Source organism: Branchiostoma belcheri, unplaced genomic scaffold (genome assembly GCF_001625305.1).
Source record: "Branchiostoma belcheri isolate BF01 breed outbred unplaced genomic scaffold, Haploidv18h27 scaffold108, whole genome shotgun sequence".
Lineage (NCBI taxonomy): Eukaryota > Metazoa > Chordata > Leptocardii > Amphioxiformes > Branchiostomatidae > Branchiostoma > Branchiostoma belcheri.
Window position 1 is genome coordinate 924,399 of NW_017802469.1, and position 27,179 is coordinate 951,577.

Genomic DNA, 27,179 nt, shown 5'->3' on the forward strand with positions numbered 1-27,179 from the left:
CCCCCCCCCCCCGGACCCCCCTAGGAACTTCGTGCCTTTCATCCAATCCCACAAAGCGACAAAGTGTTTCCTCTATAATCCAACCCCGAGTCCTTTAGCCTGCCTGGGTTCCCACCAGTTAAGCACTTTGGCGCCTTCTGAATATTCTTTTTTTCAGTCCATACCTGCAACAAGTGTTATCTTGAAAGTTTGTCTGTCTTGTTAGAAGTCATTATTAAACAAGTTTGAACTGCAATTGCCAACACAAGTACCAGAGATTGGACTCACACAAATTTTCGACTGTACAACTCCAGTCTTTGTCAAGGAATGAACAATCCACCGCTTCCGTGACGTCACGCAGATAACACACGTGACTCTGTGAGCAGTCGATCATACATGTAGGTTGCAGAAAGTCTGTGGCGCCCCCCGTCTCTGCTGCTCATTCCTTGACAAAGATTGGAGTACTGTTGTACAGTGGAAAATTTGGGTAAGTCCAATTTCTTGTTTTGGCAATTGCAGTTAAAACTTGTTTCATTGCAACAAATGTGTTAAAGGTGTGAAATATAAACAGATTTCTAGAGTGCTACAAACTTTGAAATCAGCCACAGTACGAGAACCTGTTGAATTTTCTTGGTTTTCAGTTGAAATTTGCCTCAGAAGTGTGAGAATTTTGCAGACTGGGGTTTCGAGAAGACAGAAAGCTTCAATGGAGATTGATTTCTTTTTAATATCATTTTTTTTTATCAGGCCATATTGATTTGATTATAGGGATGACATCCTCTGGGAACCCCAAAACTGACGCGAGCAAATTAAAAAAAGTTTGAGTTGACAAATAAATGTTTCTTTCATTATGAAATCTACGTGGTCATCAAAAGGTTGAACAAATGACTAAACACACAGAGTATGGTATGGCAAATAATAGACTCTTCATTTTCATTTCGTCTTTTCCTGAATTGATTTCGGCATTCTATAATTTAGTATCATTTTCCAATACTTTTTTGCAACATACAATATATTTGCTCATTTTGTACAATTAAGGTATGGTCGAAAACTTTTTATTTTTGAAATGGACAAAAATTCATGCCCACGCGGATGTCATCCATATAATCAAATCAATATGGCCTTTCAGTCTCTCCATCATTGTATTTGGGACATAATTTAAAAAAAAAAATCTTTGTGGTCTATTGCTGCATTTATCAAACCTCGGGCAATTAAGAGAGTATAGAATCAGCAGCTACATAACAACACCAATGGGTGTAATAACTTAAATTACCAACAGTATACACTGTAGCTGATCGGTGCAATAGCTCAATTGGTAGAGTGCTCGCTTTGTAACCGGGAGGTCGTGAGTTCAAACCCCAGCCGGGTCATGCCAAGACTTTAAAAATGGTACACACTTCTTTCTCTGCTTAGAACTTCTCTGCTTAGAACTCAGCACATATGAGAAAGAGTGTGGGAAGGTCAAACACACAGCACTACCAGCGGACTAGCCCCCTGCTGTAGTGCCCTGCACAACTGTGTGTCGCCCAAGGGCTACAGAAATGGACAGAAATTGAGCGTAGGGCACCACCCTACGCTCTGCATATGCACGGGAGACCTTTCTTTCCTTTCTTTCTACATTGTAGCTGCACAGACACACAGGTACTGTACTAAATATTTATTGGATACTGTACTAAATATTTATTGGATGGCCCCCTACAAGGTGGTCTCTCTGATAGGACTTTACGTTGATGGTTCAGTATGATTGTTACGATAAGTACAAAAGAGTGGGTTATCTTTGGGCAATGATATGGCTTTTTTACGATCCAGTAAAAGTTTATTAGATATATTGAGTTGTTTGTGTCTTTATTTCGAAACGGAAAATTGCTGTTTTCAATATATAGTTGAAAATGTGGCCACACTCGTCTGATATTTCAAGTGTATTTGTACCAACCAAACTTATAACTTTTTGTAACCTTCACTAAAAAAACATCCCAAAGAGCCATTTAATTCTTTTAAAGCCACAAACAATTTACCTCTGAGTGACATGTACAGTAGATTCATAATTTACTGAAAATCTAACCAATCAAATTGCAACACTTGCATGCAAGTAAAGTGGTACACAAGCAGGGGTCGACATTCATTTTTGGGAACAAGAGTGCACCGGTGCACCCAACCTAAAAAATTGGCTGCACAAAATTTTCTGTGGGTGCACCATATACATGTAAGACAAAATAAGTAGAATGTCAGCAAAAACTAATCATGTTTCGTTTCTAAAGAAAAGTACTACATTCAAGAATGATTTTACTATTTTTCTGACACTTAGATGTTAGGAATACATGTATGCTGAATACTACACAGTAAGTACTACTCTACATTTAACATCTTGACATATGTAAACCTAGAAAAAATATTTGGGTGCACTGGTGCACCCACAGAAAAAAATTGGGTGCACAGCTCCAAATTTGGGTGCACATGTACCCAGTATTTCAAGCCCTAACAACTAAATGTGGGTTTTTCAACCATAATGTCCTGCAATGATTTCAAAACAACAATTTGAAAGTTCACCAATCTAACATTCTTTAAATTTCAGAAATCATAAACTGAATCTTTCAGGTCCTCAAGATACCAAAATGTCGCTACCAGTTTGAAAATATTGCTTTTCTAAGAGACCCATCACTGTAAAAAAATCACTTGCATGTCTTTTGCTTACTGATGGCTCCCAATGTGGCAATAAAAGCAATAACTGTAAGTGGTAAACTTGCAGAAATAGCATAATTTGTTTAGGCTAGTGGACATGGGATCAAGAGGTCACTGGTTCGATTCCTGACATTCCTGGCTTGATGCTGTGTCCTTCAGAAAGACACCTTACATTTACTTGGACTTTCACGCACTACACCCAGATGTTAGTGTATAGAACCTGTATTAGGTTGCAGACTGAGGTAAAAAGGTGCTCATTCAATACCATGTCCAAGACACAACTTAGATTAACAACCTCTGTAGAAGACCTAAAAAGGCTCTGGGAGATTTCTAAACTTGCAAAAAAGACTTCTTCAAGCATAGACAATATACCATGGCACTGTCAAATGAAAGACTAGGCAAACCATAGCAAAAATATACAGAGGTTTGAGCTCTTATATTGTCCAAAACCACCCCTTGGACTTACATGTATGTACAGGGGTACCAGAGTATACAGTGCAATTTTACGGAATACAGTGCAATTTTGGGGAATACACTAAACTTATACCTTTGTATTAGTATACAGTGCAATTTTATGAAATACAGTGCAATCGTATTTAGTATACAGTGCAATTTTACTTAGTAAAATTGCACTGTATACTAGTCAAATTGCACTATATACTACTAGTAATACGATTGCACTGTATGCCGTAAAATTGCACTGTAGACTTATACCATTGTACTGTATTCCATAATATTGCACCGTACACTAGTAAAATTGGACACTGTATTCTGTAAAATTGCACTGTATTCTGTAAAATTGCACTGTATTCGTAAAATTGTACTGTATACTCAGGCACCCTGATCTAGCAGGTAAAAGGTTACTCTATACTACAAAAATCTGTAAATGGTGACAACCCTTCAATCACGGTAGACCAAACAGAAAGTTCCTAACCTTCACTTTGTCCGGGATCCCTACTGTCAAACCTATGCTACATAGCTATAACTTCTGCTATACAGCCTTGATATTACACCAATAAATTTGGGATGTGACCAAAGTCGTGACAGGTAACAGTTATTGGAACGGTTACACAGGATATAAAAGGTCAGCTGCAGCCTGCTTTTGATTTAAAGTGAGAGGAAATAGTTCAAGGATAGCCTGTTTTGACTTTGAAGGGCAGTGCATTCTCCCTGTAGGGGTAGGAGTAGTGATGCATAGTATTACCTAAACCCAATTCTAGGTTCAGGTCCGGATTCAGGTCCAGAGGTTTAGGTTCAGTTCCGGACCTAAACCCATGGCATATACAAATTGCATGTTGGCAACCTTGCAATATGTTGTCTGGGTGAAACTTTGGCCACATAACATGGAGGCCGGTACTTGACGATGCCCAATGGCAATGTTTTCTTCATTTTGCAGCAAAGATTTTGCAATCTACGGAAGGTTTTAGGTGGTTTGGAAAGAAAAGGGGTATGTGAAATGATCTTTTATGGTAATAAGTCCGGACTCGGTTCTTGAGTTTTACGTTTTTTTGGACTTGAACCTAAACATTCTTACAAGTCCGGATCCAAGTCCAGTGAACCGGTATGCATCACTAGGTAGGAGGCTATAAAACAGCTATTAGATCACCAATCACTTCAGCATTCATCCTTCCTTCCTTAGGTCAATTTAATTTGTTGTTTCTTGGATTCGCCCTGTCCATTTTTTTCTGATTTGCAAAAAAAAAAATTTTCATTCTAAATTAACTGCAAAATGCTCAATGAAAGACATATTTGGGCCCCAACTGTTGAAGGAAGTCCTTTTCTTCCTAGTTTTTCAATGTAACAATAAATTTTGTTTCATTAAGGCCACACCAATTTAATTTCTTGGTTAACGGATTTTTCCAGAAAAATAATGGAGCAGGCGGGACGAAAAAAAAAATTAATAAAAACAGGCCTAGGCATCCTATTATGGTCCAAAATGGTACGATAGGAGCCATGAAGTCAACACACCAGGCTGGTTCAAAATTTAAACAATGAATTTTGAACTTTTAATGATACCATTGCATTGAAAGATGGAATAACTGTAACAAGTAGGATGAAAAAGACTTTTCAACTGTTCAGGGCAAAATATGTGAGCATTTTGCAGTTGATTCTGAATTTTTATTTTTATTTGCAAATCAGAAAAAAATGAAGAGGCGAATCCGTTAACCAAGAAATTAAATTGGTGTGGCCTAAAAGTTCAAAATCTATTGTTTTAATCATAAACCAGTCTGGTATGTTGACTTCATGGCTCATATTGTAACTTTTCCGGCTATCATGGGGTTCCTTGGCTTTTTTTTTCTTTTTTCTTTGCCCAGTCACTTCATATTTTTTATGAAAAAATCTGAGAAACAACAATCTAAATTGGTGTGTCCTTAGATGAAATTTCAGCCATTTTGCCCCCCCTTGACAGATGAAAACCCAAAACCTGTTAGATTTTCATCAGGTTATTAATAGTGTCACAAAACGATTGCAAAATAAAGATGATGCATAAAATTGCTGCTTCAGCACCAAGGAAAGCCACCAGGGGGGCCCAAAATCTTATCATATCCTAAATTTCTAACAGACTATCCTACAATGGTACATTTTCTGCAAGTTATTAATAGTGTCACAAAACGATTGCAAAATAAAGATCGATGCATAAAATTGCTGCTTCAGCACCAAGGAAAGCCACCAGGGGGCCCAAAATCTTATCATGTCCTAAATTTCTAACAAACAATCCTACAATGGTACATTTTCTTCAAGTTATTAATAGTGTCACAAAACAATTGCAAAATAGAGATCGATGCATAAAAGTGCTGCTTCAGCACCAAGGAAAGCCACCAGGGGGCCCAAAATCTTATCATGTCCTAAATTTCTAACAGACTATCCTACAACGGTACATTTTCTGCAAGTTATTAATAGTGTCACAAAACAATTGCAAAATAAAGATCGATGCATAAAATTACTGCTTCAGCACCAAGGAAAGCCACCAGGGGGCCCAAAATCTTATCATTTCCTCAATTTCTAACTGACAATCCACCCGTAGCTTCTTGAGTTTTGCTGCCTTGACCACAACACTGTTACACACATCACACATGCTAGTAAAACATGTTACAGTTACACAATGTAATGTACCTTCTTGGAAATAGCGAATATACTAAGCGTTTCTTTAGAAGACATATCACCTTTTGCTTGCAATAAAACCTTTCAAAAATTGCTTGTAAAGCATTCTACAGATACTCAATCTCCAAGCAGATCCCTTAAAGTGGCAAGACAGTATCCATTAGCCAGAGAAGGCTGCCGGCCACCGACAGTGGGGGTAGCGACAAAAAAAACATGGCCATAAATAAAAAGCTAACGATCATTCCCCCACAACCTCTGCTTGGCGAGTACTGCCCTGGCAAAAGTTAAAAACATGCATTCAAAATCTGCCATGAAAATAACAGTATCCTTTTAGCTTTGTACCAGTGTGGTACATGTAAAAGATATTTGTACAGTCCTTTTATACTGCTACAAAATGCACTGTGTTCTGTGATATGTCTTTCAGAGGCTATTGCCCAAAGTGGCCATCACTGTGCTTTCACGCCAACAGCTTTCAAACCTTCCCTTCTAAAGTGCAAACCATTTCCCCTCCTAGTACATCACTCTAAATCAGGTTCAAAGTCTTCTTGGTTCCAAGAAAACCCTCCCGCTACACATGTGACAAATGGGATCCCAGAAAGTGCGAAATGGCACGAAATGGAACGAAATGAAACAAAATAGGTATGGAGGAAAGCCATTAAGCCGTTCGTACGTTGGAACGGCGACGTCAGTGTCCGCTCAACGTGCAAACGGCAACGTTAAGATTGATGGTATTCTTAGAACTGCAACGTTATAAGATTGATCGGGGTACGTTAAGAATAAAGTGACCACAACATTATAAGGTACGTTAACAATAAATTGAGTTTTGATTTGATCAGTCAAAGTGTGCGGACATGTTTCTTTGTGGTCTCTGTCTGTCCTAGCGGTATGCCCACGGGGAAGAATTTTATCACCAGCCCTTACATGTAAACACAATGAAATGAAATAGATAGCAAGGAACGGAACTGTTTCAAATTCCATTTCATTCCATTTCGTTCCATTTCGTTCCATTTCGCACTTTCTGTACACCGTGACAAATCCATTGGCACGGAAGTTTGCTGAAGCCACTTAGAGCTTGCAGGCCAGAGTCACTCCAATTGTATACACATGTACACATGGCTACCATAATGGAACACTGTGTTAACAAGATTTAGGGTTAACACACGGTCACACTACTGTGTATGCCGCCCCATCTGACCCTGACTTTCCTCCAATCCAGCCTAAGTGGTTCACGTTTTGGTCTTGTTCCAACAACTGGTGTATATTGGAGGGTACTGGCCTTATTCTGTCTTTTTGGCATGTGGAACTAGATTGTATATTGCATATACTTTGGCCCGAATCTAACACATGTCAAAAGAGTGACAAGAGTGGATTTCGGTGTGTTATTCTTCAATAATGTACGTGTAGTTGTGTGTTATTCGTCAATATTGTATTGTGTAGGGGTGGATAATTGTAGTGTGTTCGGTTACTACTAAGTGTTACCTACTTGGCAGGATACAATGAAACATGTGCAATGAGTTTTCTGTAATATATCATTAGAATCACAACTTCCAACACAGTTGTTGGTTTCCAACATAGCCTTTGCCATTACATGTAACGTTACATGTACATGTATATGAATATCAGATTCATAGAATGTACAATGTACATGCAAATATGGAAACTCAACAACATGTACTTGAAAAGGGGAGCAAAATATATAATGAAATGTATATTTACTAAGATTATATGAATGACAGTGCATCATAGTTCATGGTTTTCACCATGGAAAGTGACTAGTCAAAAGCTCTAGGTGAGAGAACTTTTGTATTGGACCAAAAGTTTTAACTTTAAACATGTAACTACCAACACAGATGAACTTTCATGAGAGTGCGTTACCTGCTGTGCTCATGCCAGAAGCCAATCACATGACCAAGTTCGTGGACAATCACGCCGAACAGCGCACAGTGGGGGGAGATGGAGACCTTCTGACGACCGTTTCCACGACGGCCGACAAATGAGCAGCATCTGGAACACATTTTACAATACATTTTGTACATTCATTTGATGACCGTGCCCTGAAACATACTGATAGGTGAAACGGAACGGTCACTGAAAACTGAAAACACTGATTTTTGGAGCACAGGTGCCCCAGTTCCACTACTTCAAAGTTTCACAACACATACATATATAGTCCCTGGGCCACACAGTTACACTGGATAAGGTACGAATATTGGACACTGAGAAGGTACTACTTTGTGAGGGGTGTGAAGGAGGAGATTTACATTAGGGCCCATCAACCCTGAGGCTCTGAACCGTGATGGTGGTAGATTCGGTCTTCCCGCCACTTTTGATGCACTCCTGACGCCATCACGCTTCCAACTTCCGGAAAGTAATCAGCGATTGCATCACACATCTGATAAAGGTTGACGGGTTCAGCCGAAAATTTATGGTTGGTTCCTTTTTGTGTTGGAACTAAGCTAACTTTACAACTATTGATTCTACCAACACAGATGTGTGCGTTCATTCGAATACATTCATTTGATGAAGGTTAGACATCCAGGTAAGCAATACAGTCAAACCTGCTCAAGCCGACCACCCAGGGGACCAAAGAAAAGTGGTCACCTTGGACAGGTGGTCTCCTTGAAGAGGGTCGCCTCACAACATGACTGAGACATAAATATTGTTTCCAAGTCAAGATGTTTTAATGTCAAGTGCTGTAAGCATCTTCAGTTCTGTGGTAAATGCATGTGGGGAGAGTGGCACATGGCACAATTTACATCAAACCAAGAAAAAACAATGTCCAGTCACTTGAAACGTCCAGAAATTATCTCTGTCACTGTGTAGTAGAGTTTGAATTTCCTATGAACATTTTACGATAGAACACTTTTGACTAAAGCCTCCATGTTATTGCATCTGGATGCCAAGTAATAATGTTTCCAATCCCAAAAACAAACCATGGCTACGAGTAATAAAAATGTTTCATTTACAAGGGATTGGAAGCAATCAAGATACAAGGACGCATCTGACGTGGAAAACACATCAACCAAGATTGCAACAAGAACATGCAGTTACTGTACTATAAAACACTTTAATTTGGCAGAGCCATACAATTTTGGTAATTTTGTACAGGCAAGCAAATAGGCTTACTTCCAGTAAAATGTAGTTCTTAATCAATTTTAGTCATAAAGTCTGTTCCTTTGTTTTTCCTTCAAATATGGATGGAGTATTGAAATTATTTAGAAAACAGCTGACAACAAACTTAAAGGGGCATTAAGTAACATTTTTGCACCGAAATTTGATTGAAAAAAACCTTGTATGATTGTAATTTACATCAACTTTTCAACATGTTTGTGCAATTATCTGACACTGCTGATATTTATGGTTGGTGCTAAAACAGTCGCACAAGACACACTCAGTTTGTGGTGCCACCACAAACTAGCAGAATGTAAACAAGCATGGCTGACAGCTGTGTTTCTAGCTTTTGAACACACTCTCAATCGGCATCATATTTTGGCACCTCCACTTTGAATTCCTGAATGGCACATATTTGCAATGGAGTAGGGTTGATTAACTTACTTGTTAAAGAAAAGACCAGAAAATTGACTTTTTGTATCATCCTAACGTTACATAATGCAACTTTAAGAGACAGGTCAAGATGTCTTTCATCAGATGTGGCAATGATTTATTTCCACGAGTTCCAACATCGGCAACGACCAACCCATTAACGTCAAGACAGTAGACCCACTTAATCCACTGTGTCTGGTGTCTCATCACAACCTGGTCATAAAAACACAAACACATAGCCTGGAAGCCATCCTACTTCAGCTCCAGGCTGGTTTCCTCATTCCTCCCCCACAGACTAGTCATTAATCATTTCAGGTATCAAGTATTTTTCTAATCTAAAGGCAGTTTAAAAGGGATTGAACCGCCCAATACCTGTTCTATGTTATCATGTAGTTACCAAAAACTGTTCGACTTTGGAACCAATCAGAAAGCTCCTACACGGATATTCAAATGCAGATTGGTTTTGTTCTAACTGGTACCAGACTCTTAGGAAGGAAGAAAACAGACGAGTGAAATGGGGCTAAAATTTGATATTAGTAGATTGACATCAATCACATGGATTATGCAGTTTTCGTACCATTAGGTTTTTGCCCGCGTGTAAATTGGGTCAAAGTTGTGAGGGGGCCCACATGTCCTTTTCCGTAGAGCCATTTCAATTCTACATAAAGCATAGACGGACCGTAGAGCGTAATTGGCACATTTTGTGTAGAACGTAATTTGACAGTTTTAATTCTATGTAATGCGTTGTAGAGCTATCCGGAATTTATCGAAAACCTAATGGGGAGGTTTCTTGAATTCAGCGTAACACGTAGCCGGCTCTCAAAATTTAGCGTCAGCACACCCCCACCCCCCATGCAGACCCTCTTGTGAGGATAACAACCTTCATGTACACAGTTATCACGGCAGGAAACAGGTTTGTCACCCACTCATTCAACTGTGGGCGGTTGTCTCAGACAGACTAGACTTAAACATACAAACAGTACGTACCCACACTTTCCGGTGGCAAAGTGGATATAGTCCTTTTCTCCACTGTGTTCAGTAAATCTGATACAGGTGTGTTGTTCCCAGTGGTCCATGGCTTGGCGGATCAGACGGATCAAGTTCGCTGGGGAAGAGATGACGACAATCAAGTTCAACAATTTTATATGTCAAACATGACTTTGTGAATGACATTGAAGTAACTCACGGACCATTTTTCAAAATTTGACTGCTTTTGGCAAAAAAACAATCTGTGACCATGCTTCACTCATGGAATATATTAGCCTGGGTGCCATCCGTTTTGTAACAGCTACCACGAAAAAAAGTCGGGGTAGCCGTTACAAATCGGATGGTACCCAGGCTATATTAGGAATATATAGCTCCACTAGATTAAGAACTCAACAATTGAATGCTGACCTACATGTATTAGACTTGAATCAATTTGAAAGTATCATGTCATGATAATTTTGAACTACATTAATTTTGTCATTAAACATGTTATTGAAACAATTGTGCTTTTTGTCTTTTTCACACTGCCATGTCATCATATTCAGAGCCATTAATTTAATACATTGAACTTTAATTATATTAAGAATTGTAAGATGAATTCAAATTTAAAGTGGAAGAAAATGTCTTTTGCAAATTAAAAGTAAAGCAGTTTGTTCTGAATCACAAAGGAAAAGGATACAAAATCTAAAAATTGTTGTGTTAGAACAAAGCGTGAACTCTACAACTATGGATTCTACCAACACAAATGAGCCTTTCATTCAAATAAGTTTATTTTATTTCATTTCATTTTATTTTATTTCATTTCATTTTATTTCAATTTATTTTATTAAGATTTACCAGATTTGTGGAAGGATAATTATTTACATTATTAATGTTTTAACATTACTGCAAATGTACTTACAATCAAACTTCTCACTGATGGTATATGGCACTGTCGCATTTGGCCAAAGCCGCTCGGGAAGACTGCTAACGGCTCGCGTGGGGCGCCTCTTTCCAGATTTCTTCTTCTTCGCAGCATCCAACGTATCGTTGTAGAAAGTTTTCCCGTCAAAAGTGTCTCGGTCGCTTTCCTCGTTCCAGAGAGGGGTGTGGTCACTACTGGAGTGAACGAACTCTTCAGGACTGATGGCTATGTCTCCTTCAATCACAACATTGTCTGTAAAAACAAGAGGAAACAAATTCTTACTTAGGCCAGAGCAAGTAAATTTTATGGATGACATCCTCTGCAGATTCCAAATCTAATGCGAGCGGGCAAAATAAAAACAAGGCAGGCCGAAAAAACAAGGTTCCTACATTATAAAATTTTGACTCAATCATGGTACAAATGGTTTTGATTCAGTGGGAACATCACATACTGTAATATACATGTACACAGCCAGCATCACGTCATTGCATCAAAGTAAGAAACAAAACATTAAATCAGAGCCTTTTATTGTCTCCTCTCTGCCATCCACCTTCCCGCATGGCTACAGACATCTTTGCCCATTTTCAGCATGTTGACCACAGTCAGAAGGCAACAAAATTTTTTTTTTTTTTTCCAAAATCAGGCAAAAATTAATGTGCGCGCTGATGTCATCCATAAAAATTACTTGCTGTGGCCTTACAACTACAAGGTGAAACTTTTTGGTACACCAAAAGCTATACCAGGTGAAGATTTGCTCTTAAGCTCTTGAGGACCTGCATGGGGGTTTCGAAAATGCTTTATGCTAAATTTAGGAGTGCCTATAGCTGCGAATTAAGGAAGAGACATGTTTAGTCAGAGAATTTTTCCCACCCTGCTACTACAAAATGTAATTATAGGAAATCAAATAGCTTTTACTTGAATCCTTTAAGAACTAGGAGAAATCGAAAGAGCTTGCCTGCGCTCTTCTGTCAGCTAACCTGGTTTGAGATCACTTTTTTCAATGCCTTAAAATTTCAAAGTTCAACTCAGAATCTGGTATCTGGACAGCAACTATTATTAATAATAATGATGATGTATATCATCCATTAGCAGTGAATTGATCTTGCATGATCTGAATTTCATAATCCATAATCATGGTTGGTCAAGTCTGCAAAGAAATCAGGTCACTGAATCTGAGGTAACATTACACTGATACGGCTGTATACATTGCATCTCTAGCCACATTGGTCTAACTGTATAAAGCCTCCAAGAGGTTATAATTGATATTATACAAGAAACTAGAAAGGGCAACATTTGCTTTGGAGCAAATGCAGCATGGCAGTATGGCAAAAATTATAATGAATTGTTGTTGGTAGATACATTAAGCACCAAATTTCAGATAGGTCTCCAATGACCCCAAATGTACAGATTTTGTCAGAAAATAGCAAAAAAAAACAAATAAAATAATTTAAAAGTCTGTATCCAAAAAAATGAAGAAAAAAAGTCTGGGGGTATTTGCCCACTCTACCTCCATGCGAAGTTTCAGGCCATTTGGCTGAAAACTTGAGTTGAATCCATTTAAAGAAATATCCTGGAGAAGAAGGAGGAGGAGAAGAAGAAGAAGAAGAAAAAAGAAGAAGAAACACCAGAGAACACAATATGTTTCACCACATAGTGTGGTGAAGCCATAATAATTCTAACTTTGACAAGCTATACACAACAGAACGTGACCAACTAAGCATGACTATCTCTGGGCTTGTCGCGATTTTCCATGACCCATCATCGATTTTCCCTCTCTTCGCTCCATCCCGAGAGAACAAAGCCATCACCTTGACGGTTCGCTGCCCGTTAACCTCGCCAACAGATGTCAAAACCGATCCATGCTCATTCCCGCGCCTTCCCGCGAATCTCGCAACATCAGCACCCAAAGTCAATACCATAAAATTAACGCTATGCCCCTTGCTCAATTTGTGATTTATATACTATTCAGGTAATGTAATACCAGGGATCCCTTCCGCATATTGGAAAATTTATATCGCAGTAGACAAAGTGGTAATGGGATATAAAGGGAGTATTAATCTTATTTCCCATGGGTTAAAGGGTCAATAACTTTTTTGTCAAGAGGCAGAGTCTCAGAGTGATATGGATTGAATGGACTGCTGATGGAATAAGATGCTAGTTTTATGCGGTCCTCAAGGAGGGAATCCAATGATGCTAGGACATTTAATAACATTGGTAACATTTGTCAATTATTGGCTGCTATTTGTCATATTTTCAATATAAATGATCTATATTTAGCTTTAAGGTGAGGTTTATTGAATTTATCATTCAAGTTGTAAACTTTCAGTACCACTGCATGGGAAACCATCATTCATTGAAAATCATAAAACTTTAACTTCAAAATTTTAATCTTTGGAAGATTATGGTAAGAAATATTAATTACTAGTCAAAAATTGTTCAATGCAAAAAGGTACTCTGATGCTTTAGCCATAAGCGATACCTATATCTAGTTAGGATAGCTGACACGGACCATTAACTCTTTCCTACCTCATGGCACCTTGTCTAGGGAACTTAATTGGCTTACATATTACATACAGTAATACGCTTAGTACAAATGTATGTATAATGTTGCAGTAACAACTTGTTTTTCCCAGTCTATTTGTTTTGACATGTTCTGGAATGGCTTGACCTAATTTCGATTTCAACATTTAGCAGCCACCATAATTTCTTTCCATCATAAGCAACAATGATGATATTACGCACTTAGGAATAAAGAAATCATGCACCTTTCATAAATGTTTAACTTCTTATCCCTCTGAAACGATCTTTCCTTTTACAGGAGGGGTCGATTTCAAATGCTTCATCTTTTTAAGCTTGCTGATATATTCTTACAGTACTGCTGTTGATGGTCTAAAGAAATGAAAACGTATTTCTTTTTTAATTGTCAAAGTTTCAATTTTTTTTCCAACAAGGGGGGCAAAATGATTGAAATGTCCATCTGGAGCAAAATTCTGACCACAAAACACTAGTAGACCCTTGATGATATATCCCCTTGAGAGCTAGTATTTAGGCTGTTGCTATTACAGTAACTATTTGATACTGTCCTTCAGTGGAACCATCATTAAGTCATCCGTCTAGCTAAGAAGGAGACACCTCTACAGCACATCAGGGGCTCAAACCACCTCGGGAGCATCAGAGGAGGATTAGAGTAGAAGCATGTCTCTGGTGTGAAGGGATTAAAGCTTAATCCTCTGGTCCTTACCTGGATATTGGGGTCAGTGGAGGTATACATGCATGCAGAGAGGATGAGTAATGCCCAGACCCTTACCTCCTGGTGTTTCAGGCAAGACGATACCCTTGACTAGAATGTACCAGCTAAGCCAACTGGCCATGGGCATTCTGTCTTAGTTACCATGACCCTGATATACATAATTATTACCTTCGCCAAGAAGGTTATGTTTTCAGAGGCGTTTGTGTATGTGTGTGTGTGTGTGTGTGTATGTATGTGTGTGTGTGTGTGTGTCTGTAAACACGATAACTTGAGAAGGCCTTGATGGATTGTCTTGATACTTGGTAGGTGGGTAGGTCGTGATGAGACCTGAAAATGATTAGATTTTGGACCCCCTGGCGGCTTGTTATGGTACTGCAGCTGAACTTCTGGTTTTGATATCATATGATCTAGACCAGGATAGTGAGTGAGTGAGTAGACATGCTAGGGTGACAAAATTTGGATTGTAGGTATTCCCAGCATTGACTTGTGCTGGGAAAGAAGCAACGTGAGTTTGGGCCCCTAGTGGCTTGCTCTGGAACTGCAGGGCTACATGTTTTTTATAGGATTCTTATGCTGGTTTCAATGGCATAACCATGTAAGGCACCACAAAAAAGTGGCCACATTGACTATATTGAAAAGGCAGTCCTTATGTAAGAGTGGTCTCTTGCATAGGTTTGACTGTACAAGCTAAAGTGACCTGTATTGTATACACATAGGTTTGACTGTACAAGTATAGAGAGACAGAGAGAGAAAGAAAGAGACAGAGAGAGAGACACACACACAGACAGAGAGACAGAGAGAGACAGAGAGAGAGACAGTGAGAGGGTAGAGAGCAAGAGAGAGAGAGAGAGACAGGGACAAAGAGAAACAGAGTCTCAGCGAGAGAGGGAGACAGAGAGACTGAGGGAAAAAGAGAGAGACAGTCAAAGCATGCCCGTAGCCAGGGGGGGTTCGGGGGGTTCGGAAGAACTCCCCCACAAGGCTCAAAGGTCCACTTTTTGGTCCACTTTTTATGTAAAGGTCCACTTTTTGGTCCACATTTTATGTAAAGGTCCACTTTTTGGTCCACATTTTATGTAGAAAAACTGCTCCCTTTGTCATTGAATAAAAATTTGTCTCTGATTTTTTCTTGGAAATCCTCTCAAAAATGCACGAAATGCCATTTTAGAAGGTTCATTTTTCAAAATTTTCCGTGGGAGCATGCCCCCGGACCCCCCTAAGAACCTCGCACCTACGGCGCTCGAGGTCCCCTCAAGCAGTGGGAAGAACCCCCCCATTCAAAATCCTGGCTACGGGCATGCAAAGAGAGACAGAGTGAGAGTCTCAGTGAGCAAGAGAGAGAGAGAGATTCAAGGTTTGTCTCAGTACAAGAAAAATCTCTAGTGACTTAAAATCCTACATGTACATGTATATAGAGCATGGTAGCAGAACATATACACATCTGCATCTTCAAAACAATGACCAAGGTCAACATCACCAAATCTTACTTTTGTATATCAAATATTTGCTTCCACAACTATCAACAACTTGCCTGGGTAACCTTGAATTCTGCTAGCTTGAGCTGGCTGACCTAGTTTTGCGTAGGCATGCCAGGAACACCAGGCATTCCATATTTGTCATTTCTGAAGTCCCCCTGGAATTTAGCACTGACAGTAATTGATAACATCACACTTTAATATACCCCTTTAGACCCTACAACATATCCCTATCTGTCCTAATTGACTGGAAAAACGCAATCCATTTTATAACAAGAGGAAAAGAAAAAAAACTTCCCACTATGTTGTTTGCAGGGCTGGAAATACTGGGTGCATGTGCACCCAATTATTTTATGTAGGTGCACCCAAATATTTTCGTAGGTTAACGTATGATGTTAAATGTATTGTAGTATAACTATACAGCATATTCTTAACATCTGAGTGTTAGAAAAATAATGAAATCATTGTTATAACACTTTCTTAAGAAATAAAACATTATTAGTTTTTGCTGTTCTTATTTTATCTTATATGGTACACCCAAAAAAAATTTTTGTGCACCCAATTTTTTTAGGTTGGGTGCACCAGTGCAACTATTCTCAAAAATGAATTTCTAGCCCTGTGTTTGGGATCTGGAAGGCTGAAAAATGAGGCAAAAAGTTGAAACTGACAATTTGATCCTTTTCAGGCTTGCCTAAAGCTCAGCAAAGGAACCAATATATTCAAAATTCCACGGAGAGAATTTGAAGGACAAGAATTGATGCAGTGTTCCTTTATCTATGACACTTCGCCAATCAGAGAAAGAAATTGATGTAGTAATTATTTTAAGGACACCTTACAAAACTTTTGATTATTTCAGGACCAAATAGAATTTTTTAAATCATTTTCCTAAAAAGCTGCATGAAACAAATTTATTCTATTTAGTTTCACTGGGACTTTGAAGGATAAGTTCATAGTACAGTTACTATAATGACGTACATGTATAATATGATGGACTTTGGAAATGACTACTGTAATTCCTGATTTTTTCACTGTACTGTTATGTTCACTGTTTTCACTGTCACTTCTGTATCATGAACTTATCATTACAGTTAACAAATGTTTCCTGGACTTTCTTTTTCCTGCACCTGTCGCCACCGTGAATATATAGTTCCGTGAACATGTCCATTTTTCTCAGACCCTTAAGTTTTGCTACCGTGAACATAAAGTGAATTACAGTATTTCAGGTATAAAAAATTTGTCTAAGAAGTTTGCAAAAAACATGATAAAACTGCCACAAACATCGCAGAAAGCTTTTTAAAGCCTTTTATAAACTTTGGATGACCTAATTTTTCATCCCCCCCCCCACATGAATCGTTACTGGTTCATCCCTAATAGAAAACAGTTGGGTTATTCTAGGACTGGGGCTAGTGTTGACTTAACCTGGTTTAGCTCCTAATCTGTGAAACAACATGCAATTTAAAAGACATTAAGAAGTAATACATCATTATAATGTTAAGAATAGATTATCTCAAGATGTCATATGTACCATTTAAAAACTATGCCATGAATATCTAAAGGTTCAAAAGACATAACTTTTGAATTTAGTACTACTAAGTTACTCATCTTGACTTTCAAAAAATGGCCCTACATTTGTAACTATATAATCTTGGTACTGTTTTGTATAATTTTGAACTCAAATTTGTCCCGGTTCATCACTGGAGTTGACTTCCTTATCCAAAGTAGAACTCCAGTCAGAAGCTCTGAGGAAAATGTCTAACAGACATCGAAACATAAGCAAGTGAGGTACATGGGGACCTGCATGGGGGGGTCCCAACAACGCTCTATGATTAATTTTGAGAGCTGGCTACGTATTACCCTGAATTCAGGAGCCCTCTCGATTACGCTTTATGATAAATTCCAAGCGGCTACAACGCATTACGTAGAATTAAAACGGTGAATATGCTCTACGCAAAATGCGCCAATTACGCCCTACGTTGAATTAGACCGGTCCGTCTACGCTCTACGTAGAATTAAAACAGCCGATTACGCTCTACAGAAAAGGGCATGCAGGCCCTCATGTAAGCAGTTGAGATACAGTACAATTGTTGTGTAAGAAGAGTATCCCTATATCCTATGCCCTACCAACCTGATGAAATTATTTTTGGTGGTACGTTGAGAATAGTTTCACAGCCTGACAGTTGAAGGAAACATAGCCCCTCATTGATTTCTTCTGACGCCTAACTGATAGGAATTTGTACTGATTGAACTAAATGGTTAGGTGTGGAACAACTGAGGTGACCTCTGGATAATTGGGTCTGATCTTTGGCCTTAAGGTCATTTCCAATCCACTTGGCCTTAAGCCTGAGATCCATCCTCGCTTAGGTGTCAGCCGCGATTTTAGCTTGTCCATTGTTGGTTCTTTGTGCCACAAGTGATCCAATGCGATTTCAGGGCAGCAAAACTGGAAATATTCTGAATAAGGCAATCTTTGTGATATTGACACACACTGCTTCACATTAGCACATTTAAGTCAGCATTTCATACTTATGGCATTTTAAAACTGCAGAAACATGCCACAAGATGATTCTTCATACTACCCTAAAAATTAGCCCATGGCCCTTCCAGTGACCATTTTCCGTCAGAATTTTGGGAATTTTTGCTCCATGAGGGTCAATATACACTGGGATAGTGTGGTTTTAACTCAAGATAAATGATTAGAATATTGGCTTTGAAAAATCGGGTTTTCACGCCCTAAAAACTGCATGGAGTGCCTTTAAGGTCTATGAGAAGCCATGATAACCAAGATAGTCTATAAATCTGGTAGTGAAAAATCTCATCTTACTTGTTTTATGGAGAGAAAAGGTCTTAAGGAGAAGAAGAGGTCATCACGAATTCGGCCAAACACAGTTGGAAGTAACTACTTCCATTGTGAAAATCTCACATTACTTGTTTTATGTAGAGAAAAGGTCTTTAGGAAAAGGAGAGGTCAGATCTTTACGTCCAAACTTTTTGGGGGTAAAAAACAGTTGGAACTACTGTAAGGTTTGGAATTTCTTCTGTGTTTTAAACCTTTCAAAGTTTGCAGTCTTCCATATTATGACTATGTTCGTTTTACCTGCAAACTCAATTAAAGACACAATTACAACTCTTAATTTTTTTTTACCAAGCTACAAAATCTACAAAATCTATAGCACAATTGCAACACAAAAGAAGGTATTAATATTATGTAGCCAAAGCCATATACTGTAACTGGATAGAAAAAAATAAATACATTATTCCTTCTTTTTGTAAGTTTCTGTTTTTAATGAAATCATCATCACGGGCTACAAATCCAAACACTAAAATCTTGAGTTATCAATCCAAGGATTCTTTTTATTTTCATGCAGACCACATGGATTGCATAAAGGATGACAGACCATCAAGTTGGCTTTCAATTTTCCCCCTTTTTATGTTTACCGAATATTGTTTTTGCTCAGTTTCTTCCTCTTCTTCTTCTTCTCCAAAGAGTGACCTATGACCTGACCAATGACATGATTTGTTGACGTCTGTCACCATGGTGACTGGTGTTTAGTTGGGTTACATAATGTTGCAATTTCATGGTCTGCTTCCTGTCACCATGCATATACTAAGTACATGTATGTGAATGTGTTTGAGTAAGAATTAACAGAGCAGACCATGTCCGAAGGTAAACTTCATCATTTGCTTTGCAAATGTTACTTCTCTAGTTCATTAATCTATTACATTCAAAACAATGTTGTACCTACATCCTTTGATGTTAAACTATCACTGCACGTACACAAAAGAAAGTTAAGACCTAGCAAGAAAGGTGGAAAATTGGTGCAACAAGAACAAATTGCTTCTTTCATACCAACAAAGAACAGCTCATATCAGCATGCAGAGTTGGTTTCCCCTGCTAAGGTCTTTCTGGCTGTGATGTACAAAGAGCTCAAAGAATTGACTAAACAGTGGTAAACCCTGGTATTATGGAACACAGCTTTTATCATGATTTCCCTCACCCCCTACTGATGTGCAGACATTCACCTTCAATAAAAGCTGTCTGTGTTGCTGTAATAGCCGCCACCTACTGCGGTAAGTGTGCCTGGCATAGTCAAATGTGAGAACCTTTCTCATCCTTTTTACCTCCTATAGGATGTATAACCCTCGCAGGTCAATATAGTACACAGCCTGCATGTGACATTGAGATTGATTGATTGAATTCTTTGGCTACATTTATGTGTTTGACGAGTAAGGTCTAGGAAAAAAAGTTGTGTTTCCTGTTTCAGTCCTGAAAAAAAATAGTCGGTAGGTGGGGATTATTTTTTTTTCCTTTCTTTTTTATTATACTTGGCAATCTCTAGTGATTGAACTTATACAATACAGTTTAACAAAGTAAAACTTTCATGAGGACACTTGTTTCAATGTGAATGTTGGAAATATCTGTAAGGAATATCTTTTTTCCCTTTCTTTTTTTATTAGACTTTGGCAATCTCTAGTGATTGAACTTATACAATACAGTTTAACAAAGTACATGTAAAACTTGCATGAAGACACTTACATGTATATTTCCAGTCTACGTATATGTCAGTGTTGGAAAACGATTATACAATGTTTTATCACTCAGGTGTCAGATCATGGAGCTAGAAAAAGTCAACCAGCTTGAAAAATGTATGTCCTTTGCAGGGGTCCACCCAAAAAAAGCTTTAAAGGCATTTTTTTCTAGGATTGGCCGCGAAACAGGAAATACAACTTTTTTTTCCTAAACCTACATTTGTACCATTGCTGTGATGTTAAAAACAGTACAAGGATTCACTTCGCATTGTGCTGTTCAGGAGATATCAAAAGGTTCCCCAAGGATACAATTTTGGGCCACTCCTATTCAATCCCTTAGGACAAGTATTCTAAATTTAAAGTTTTGACATTGTTTTGGTGACTGAGAGTAAAAGCATGACTTTGATTCATGTCCCCTTAAGGCTAGGAATCTGTCCAGGAATTTTGTGTTTTCAAACCCTGGCATAAAGTGACATCCTTTTGCCATTAAGACCGGTCAAAATAAAGCACTTATCTTAGAGTGGTAAGTGGTTCAACTTGATCTTAAACTGTCAAAACATTTAGAGATTTTCTTACAGTATCATAATGTAAAATCATGTAAACTATATAGAACACTGGAGCTTGTTACAGGTATATATCAAAAAACCTTGCTGCTGAAAATAGTCCAAGGATTACTTTGTTCAGGAAGTAAATAATGTACGGGTTCCCCAAGGATACATTTTTGGACTACTTCTATGCAATTATGCCCTATATTTAGTGCCTGATATATGGTTTAGCTTCACCCTATCCCGGTAAGCTGCAAGAACCTTTTTACCAACTTAGATGGGCCGAGATAGGGAAGAGACTGATGGATGAGTAGGATTGTCTGTTGGATATCTTCACTGTGCCCTGCTATTTTAAACATCCAGGGCTCCACTCCCAAAGCCACGTGTGGGAGGGAAGGGATCTTAGAGGCCCTTTAGGCTGATAGCTTTCTTGAGTACATGAAATATACCTCTATACGAAGCTTTATGCAACTACCAGGAAACCGGTCACTGCTCCTGAGACCAAATCAAATCTATTTCTAACTTCTGGTTAAAAGGAAATTGAAGAAGGGCCCAAAGAACTGTGTCTGTATAAAAGGCTGTCCTGCGAAGATATGAGGAAAAGAGAAACCTACTATCACCCTTCTCCTATAGAAGTACATACCATAGGCTACACCTCAGAAAAATTGTATGTCCGTGAGGCACTAAAAATAACTTGATTACATAGCAGGTTTGAGTATATCTTTTCTAAATCCTCAGATTTCAGTTTACTCCATGAATACTGGGTATAGCAACCCAAAATACATGTATATCCCTGGCCAGAGTATACATAGCTCTACAATATACCAGACAGGGGTAGTACTAAGCACGTCGGCAGAATGTGCTGCACCTGCGCAAAACCCGTAAGGTCGTGTACATAGCACTTCGGCAGAACGTCTCATATAAAGTCGTAATAGCGTATACATGTATAAGGTTAACACTCTGACTATAATTTCCAAATATTGTGTCAGGAAAAGTATATTGTATGCAACAAGCAAAAATTGCAACATTGACTAAGCATCAGACAAAAACCGTGAGAAATCAGGATTTTGCGCAGGTGCCAGGTGCAGTACGTAAAAATACTATACGTTCTGGCAATTGCAACATGCTGGGTACTATTATTATATTCCTGCCTACTGCAATTGTATTCAAGATCCTAATTCTTAATTTGCAAGAATTACGTTCTTGGTACGAGAATATAAATCTTGATGCAAGAATAACATTTTCGATGTTTCTACAAAACAAAAAATCCAGCTACATGAATTAAATGATAAGAAACCGATAAGGAAGATATTCTTACTACAAGAAAAAAGAAACAATTTCTAAGAAAAAACTTCTTCATACGTGGACAAAATCTTTTTTTTACACGCAGAAAGTTTTCTTCCCTGAAGGATTTTTTTCTTTGTGGAAGAAGAAACAAGAAAAACAAGAAAAGGCATTTTTTGCAGACTACACCTGCACATATTTTAGGTGTCAACATGTAAACCTTCAGAGCATCTGAACTGTACAGGTGTAAGTGGGCCAAATGAAAACAGCACCAGGACAAACTAGACAGTGACAGAGTACTCCTGTTATATATGCTGGATGCCGCTATAGAGATGACCACACCAGACCACGGCTTGGGCCAGACTGATCCCAGGGACACTGGGTCCCTGTCCTTTATTGGTCTTATCCGGGAGTTACATAATCGACACCAGATGTGTCACCACTTCCTACCTCCTACACTGGCCCCCCTTCACAAAAGGTGTCGTCCTCGACACCTAACAAAAACAACTAACAGCAAACTACATCAAACAAATGCTACAGTGGCTAAACGCTAATCTATAACTAAAAGTGTTACCGCTGTAATAATAATGGCCACCGGAAAAACAACAATGCTAATGGGTTTGAAATTGGGTCCATAAAGTAACAGGATGCTAGTAATTAACTTGGCCGACAAAAAGCAGATGTGCACATGGTCTTTGGAATTTGATGGTAAGGGTAAGACGGACCGCTGCTATACAGTACATTTGGAGCACAATAATGAACGAACAACAGGCATAACAGTAACAATTCACATACAAAACAGCACCTTTGAACTTGCACAGCGGCAAAGTTCGCATTTCCTCGAGTACTCCCAAGCGTGGGGCAGTACGGGGACTTCCGGACCGTCACACAGCTACAGTGTGGCCGGGAACGCAAAATACATGATCTTCCTAGCAGAGTCGTCCCGTAGGCTAGCGGTTCTACTAGACAAGCATCATTCGCAAGAAACACAAAAATACAAAGGCTAATACATGATCTTCCTAGCAGGGTCGTCCCGTAGGCAAGCATTTCTACTAGGCAAGCATCATTTGCAAGTAACACAAAAGTACACAGGTTCAAGACGGCTTGGTCGCTTCCCGTAGGCGTACGATCGAGCAAGGGCAAACATAGAAAACATCACATATTGTGCGACAACAAGTCAACACCACAAGAGTTCATAGGTCTTAGAAAGTTCTGTGGGTAGAGACACAGTACTCTGAGTTCGCAGCAAAGATCAAGTAGGTCACGTCATGTTAGAAAGTCAGTTCCTATACTCATGATGGGGTCGGTCGTCTGCGACACGAGGGCTGCCTGGAGTCAGCGGGCTGGGTTCCGCGGTCGGTCGGCGGTCGGGACGCGGCGACGTGGCACAGGCTCCTCGGGCCGGAAGATGACGGCATGGCACGGTCTTGGGCAGGGTTGCATGGCTGAGACAAATGGCAGGTTCACGGCAGGCCTGGTGCACGGGAGCAAGGCTGGGTAGAAAAGAGGTCGTGGCACGTAGGGGTAGCGTCGACGGATTCTTAGTCGGTTTGGTCCGGATACGGAGCGGCGGTCTGGTGTGTCGGGCGGCATGGCGGCTGTCAGGGGTCGAGTCGGTGTGGCCGGGTAGCGGGCTGGCGGATCGGGCAGCATGGTAACGATGGCGGCGGTCGATCGCTGCTTAGCCGAGGTCAGGGATGCTAGTCGGGCGGCATTGTCGGTATGGCGTGGGTTGAGCGCCCGAAAGCGCTGTCCGCTGCCACCAGTGTTATATATGCTGGATGCCGCTATAGAGATGACCACACCAGACCACGGCTTGGGCCAGACTGATCCCAGGGACACTGGGTCCCTGTCCTTTATTGGTCTTATCCGGGAGTTACATAATCGACACCAGATGTGTCACCACTTCCTACCTCCTACACTCCAGAGATCCAGTCTCACAGTCCAGTATCTGAGTTCAAAAGGTCACGCGGTGGCCCAGTTTAGGTGTAGAGAAGAGCACTGATGGATAAAAACAAATTTTATAAAAGGATTCTGAGTTTGCAAGTTAGACTAGTAACATGTTTTCTTGGCTTGTTGAACTTTTTTTATTTTTTGGTAGAGGAAATGTACAGCAACTTTTGCACACAAACCTGTGTCACTTTACAAAAGGACAGGCTATTCTTTATTGGCAACTCAAATAAGAAAGTGAAAGAATAATAATCAAGTAAAAATATACATATAAATGTGCCATTCTTATCTTAATACATCCAAGTGAAATTTCATATGTCCTCCATATATCATTATAATGTTGTACATAATATGCTATGTATAGTCGTTGCCATACGTTGTACCTGATGTATAATAATTGTGCAATCAAGTATTTCATATTTACTCCATATATTATTATAATGTTGTACATAATATGCTATGTATAGTCGTTGCCATACGTTGTACCTGATGTATAATAATTGTGCAATCAAGTTCTTTCTTTCTTTCTTTCTTTCTTTCTTTCTTTCTTTCTTTCTTTCTTTCTTTCTTTCTTTCTTTCTTTCTTTCTTTCTTTCTACATCACCAGTTATTCTGCATCTCCGCAACGTTAACGTCTTGGGCTTTCTATTGACAGGTGCATGATGGGAAGACTTTCAAGCCAGCTGTCACTAAGATGTCTTACTTTTGTAGGTCACCCGTTATGACTTGTATCATTCCTTTCAACCTGTCAAATTTGAAGCACTTCCTCAGGAAAGGCTGTGGCTGGGTGGCACAAGTGGCTTGAATTAGTGAGTGCTTTGGTCTTTGGGGGACCCAAAAGGGGTTTACTGGTTCTGAATTCTAATACTAGGGTGCACTTAGGGTGCCTACTGTAAAACTAAGCTTTCAACACAAATTTCTATACTGGTAGTTTTCATTTGGGTATACATTTTTAAAGCTCCTTAATAAAACTGATGAAGACAGTTTTGAGACAGGAGTCTAAATGAAATTAAAATTAAAATGTCTGAGAGGATCATGTAGGAAAATTACTGATTTTTAGAAGGTCACTTTTCTCAAATTTTCTTTCAAGCTACCTGAGACAAATTATTAGATTATAATATTACTACTGATTTTTTTATTTCCTTAACCTTAAATCACAATCATTTTTTTTTTCAAATTTTCTTACAAACAACCTGAGACAAATTATTAGATTATAACTACTGATTTTTATAACTTCCTTATCCTTACATTACATCACTTTTCTCAAAATATTTTCTTTCAAGCTACCTGAGGCAAATTATTAGATTACATAATGTATATAGACTGGTTTATTGTTGATGAACAAATAAATGTATGATATCACTAGTGATTTTGAATTTCCTTAACCTTAAGTTGTGTCACTTTTCTCAAATTTTCTTTCAAGCTACCTGAGACAAATTATCAGATGATAGGTTCACAGAATACAAATTACAATAATGTAACTACATGCATTAAAGTTTTTTGGCAGATGATTATAGAAACTCCTATAAGACCCTTCCTTTGGGTCAAGGTTTACGCATCTTTCCCTCCCTTCTTATTGCACCACTGCCAAGGTCAAGGAACCCCTTAAAGGGTCGTAACAAGGTTGATTAAAAGTGACCTTGGCTTGGGGTAGAGGTCACTAAACACACGTTCTCTGTAAAAGACCGTTAAGTCAATAGTTCAGTGGCAAGGTCTTCTTTTCGGTACCGCTGATTGCAAGTTGAATGTGCGGATTACAATAAAATCTCACAAATTTGATATGTTCTTTACCACTTATAAGAGGGCCTGCATGCCCTTTTTCGTAAGGCGTAATCAGGCCTTTTTAAACTTTGTAATTCGTAGGCAGCCTCCGCAAAAATCAACGTAATTCATAATAGGACATTAGCCGCAAATCGTAAAGTCGTAATCAGCTCTGAGACTTTAACGTAATTCGTAATCGGCGGCGAAAATTTTGCGTAATTCGTAATCACTACCCCCCCCCATGCAGGCCCTCTTACAATGACAGTCAGTGTATTAAAGCTTTGAGGAGCACTATAGAAAGCAAAGTAATTTGGTGAAGAACTTTGTTGATACAAAATGTACGTCACCAAACAACTCTAAATCTCTCTCCAAAAGGAATACTGCAATGCTATATAATTATGCAAAGCACATTTCTACACGATTTGAATGAACAAAAAGTGTTCTGTAGCAACTAGAAAGCTAAGAAAAATCTTTAAAATATGTGACAAATTCTGCAGAGTGAGAGATTGAGCTATCCACATTGGGAAAGAAAAACACATTCAAACCTTCAATGTATCAATCACTACTATCAAGCAATATTCTAAGTGAAACAATTCTCTTGTGTAATATATCGTTTTCATCCAACTCCACAAACTAGAGACCTACAAAAATGTAATTAAAGGCATCCAATGCGATTTCAGAGCATCAAAATTGGAAATATTCTGAATAAAGAAATCTTTATGATATTGACACATATTGCTTCACATTAGCACATTTCAATCATTATTTCATGCTTTGGGTACTTAAGACTGGAGGAACAAGCCCCGAGATGAGTCCTTTATTTTATTGGAAGTACCCTAAAAATCAGCCCAGGGCCCTTCCAGTAACCATTTTCCGTCAGAATTTTGGGTATTTTTGCTCCATGAGGGTCAATATACATTGGGATAGTGTGGTTTCAACTCAGTAGGTAGATAAGTGACTATATAGAATATTAACTTTGAAAAATCAGGTTTCCAATCCCTAAAAACTGCACTGGATGCCTTTAAAACATTTCATATGTGTTGGGACACCTAGATGAAACAATGTTGTAGATATGATTGACTTTTATAATTGGATAAACACAATGTATAACCAGATTTATTAGATGCAAGTATAACTAATCACCAACAGATATGGATTGTTTAGACAACTTATCTACCAGGTTTTATGCGCTT

General features: G+C 38.8%; 1 protein-coding gene across 1 annotated transcript in view; it reads right to left on the minus strand.

Moving 5' to 3' along the window:
* The window catches only part of LOC109480574 (bone morphogenetic protein 1-like), a 119,290-nt gene that overhangs the window by 46,943 nt on the left and 45,168 nt on the right, over positions 1-27,179 (minus strand). The window contains exons 2-4 of the mRNA XM_019782808.1: positions 11,192-11,446; positions 10,291-10,408; positions 7,636-7,764 (exon numbers count right to left, since the gene is read on the minus strand). Coding sequence (XP_019638367.1) covers positions 7,636-7,764; positions 10,291-10,408; positions 11,192-11,446 — 502 coding nt within the window. The remainder of the gene's footprint in view (positions 1-7,635; positions 7,765-10,290; positions 10,409-11,191; positions 11,447-27,179) is intronic.